This window comes from Curcuma longa, chromosome 12 (genome assembly GCF_044706935.1).
Source record: "Curcuma longa cultivar G26 ecotype Majalengka, Jawa Barat chromosome 12, ITB_CL_G26_1.1, whole genome shotgun sequence".
In the NCBI taxonomy this organism is placed as follows: Eukaryota; Viridiplantae; Streptophyta; class Magnoliopsida; order Zingiberales; family Zingiberaceae; genus Curcuma; species Curcuma longa.
The window spans coordinates 4,498,332-4,500,477 of NC_133872.1; the positions used below are offsets into that span (position 1 = coordinate 4,498,332).

Sequence of the window (2,146 nt, forward strand, 5' to 3'; positions counted from 1 at the left end):
ACAATCAAACCAACCAGTAACCTTTCGGATGAATAATAACTAACTAAAATTGATTTGAACACAAAAATCTTTACAAAATCTAATCACAAATTGAATGGGTAGCGAGATTGATAATTAGGAATTCGTACAATATGAGCTAGGGCAACCCCAAGCTCAATTGAGTTCGGATTGAGGTAGAATAGCCGACAGCGTTGCGATCGACACAGCGTATGAGACGGGATGAAATCAAAGTCGGAGGAAGATGTAAATACATCTGTAGGAAGTGTAAGGAATGCCCTTGCAACTCCTACAACTTTGGTAGAAGTTGATGTGGCTTGGCGATAGTGACGTTGGCGAAGGAGTGATGGAGATGGCGACGGCTGGAATCGATCGACGGTGACTCATGATCGGACTCTGGAGAAGGAGGAAATCTTGGTGGAATGCGATGGCCGACGATCTCCTCTCCGCTTTCTGCCTCCCTTTCTCGTGCCCTCCCTTCAAAGAGAACAATCATGATCCCCCAATCACTGTAGCAATCTCAAATGTACTAGATTTGAATGGACGGCTGATCTCTTTAGATCTAATCTAATGGTGGGCGTCGCTATGAATTTGATCCAAAATCTTAGATCTAGATCAAGGGTCATGATCTATCTCCTCTTAACTCGGATGGATCAGATCTTTGACGGATGACTCAGGTCACCCCTGATCTTTGATGAATGATCCAAATCAGTTCTCGAACGGTTCTCTTCCATTAGCCCTAGATTTGATTCCAAATTTAGTTTGATTTGACTCGAGTCCTTGATCCTTATCACCTACGAAGATCACATTCGAATAGTTAGCTAAAATACCATAAATATAAGATAATTTGCATTAAAGTCCAAAAACAAGTCCACTCATGAAATGTAGCATGAATTCGACCTCCAGGACCTGCTGCTCCGGCTCACCTTTGACAACATCTGCGGCCTGGCCTTTGGCAGGGACCCCGAGACGCTCGCGTTGGGCCTGCCTGAGAACGCCTTTGCCACGGCCTTCGACCGCGCTACCGAGGCCAGCCTGCAACGATTCATCTTCCTCGAACCGGTGTGGCGATTCAAGAAGTGGCTGCAGGTGGGGATGGAGGCGACGCTCACCAGCAGCGTGGCGCACGTCGATCGCTACCTGTCGGCAATCACCAAGTCTCGGAAGCTCGAGTTGAGCGACGGGCGGCGAGACTACGACGACCTTCTCTCGCAGTTCATGAAGAAGGGAGCGTACACCGACGCATTCCTCCAGCACGTGGTGCTGGACTTGGTCGCACAACCTTCTCCCATGGCGGTGCAGTGACTTGGTCTTTGACGTTTCCAAATCTGGAAACTTCAACTATTGCCGTTTCCCGTTTCCGTTTCCGCGTTTCTCGTTTCCCGTTTTCCGTCTCCAAGTTTCCAGACAGCATAGGCATGAATACGAAATTAGACACAAGAACAGATGAAAAACATGAGTATAAGAGTAAAAATATCATTACAAAATGATGATTATCAGTTGCCGACTTAGTTTGAGCTTATAAATGCGCAATCGCGTCAAGGACTCGAAAGACTGCCAATGCAGTTTGGGCTTAGGCCGACTCAGTTCGGGTTTATAGCGCAATCGAGTCAAGGACTCGGAAGGTTGCCAATTTAGGGTAGGACTTTTGAATATCTTCACATCCTTCCTTCGACTCGACATATATCATATCTGCTCATCTTTTCCTCGACATCACAGATATTATATCTCCTCATCTTTCCCTCGACACCACAGATATCATATATCCACATCTTTTCCTCGACACCACATACATCATACATTCACATTCACCTCGTCACAATGAATATTTTTTTTCCCACATCTTGAATCGGTTGCACCTATCTCCTGCTCATCAAATTGCCCACCTTTTAGACACCTGCCGGTTATCCATCTAAAGATCGAGTGTCTAAAAATTGATCTAAATTCGGATGCTTATAGCCGAGGACTTTCGGGATGTGTATTCGGTGCTCATGAGAAGAAGGTTAGAAGAGGGTCGAGGCGAAGCTCGACGAAAACCCCTTCGACCCTTGGGCCTAGCCTTAGAGGAAAAAACATACGAAATTGCAAGATTACATAGAATAATGTACCTCTTAATGTTGACATTATTACCTTATATAGGGTAAAAATC

General features: G+C 45.6%; 1 protein-coding gene across 1 annotated transcript; it reads left to right on the forward strand.

The window, feature by feature from the left end:
* The first annotated feature begins 424 nt into the window (after positions 1-424).
* Positions 425-1,302, forward strand: LOC141843501 (cytochrome P450 86A2-like). Its single transcript, XM_074731554.1, has 2 exons — positions 425-523; positions 886-1,302. The coding sequence occupies exons 1-2, from the start codon at positions 425-427 to the stop codon at positions 1,300-1,302; spliced, it is 516 nt and encodes a 171-aa protein (XP_074587655.1).
* The last annotated feature ends 844 nt before the right edge of the window (positions 1,303-2,146 follow it).

Coding starts and splice junctions, on each gene's coding strand:
- LOC141843501 (XM_074731554.1), top strand. CDS start 425: ATGGCCGACGATCTCCTCTCCGCTTTCTGCCTCCCTTTCTCGTGCCCT. Junction 524..885: donor TCACTGTAGCAATCTCAAAT/GTACTAGATTTG, acceptor CATGAAATGTAG/CATGAATTCGACCTCCAGGA.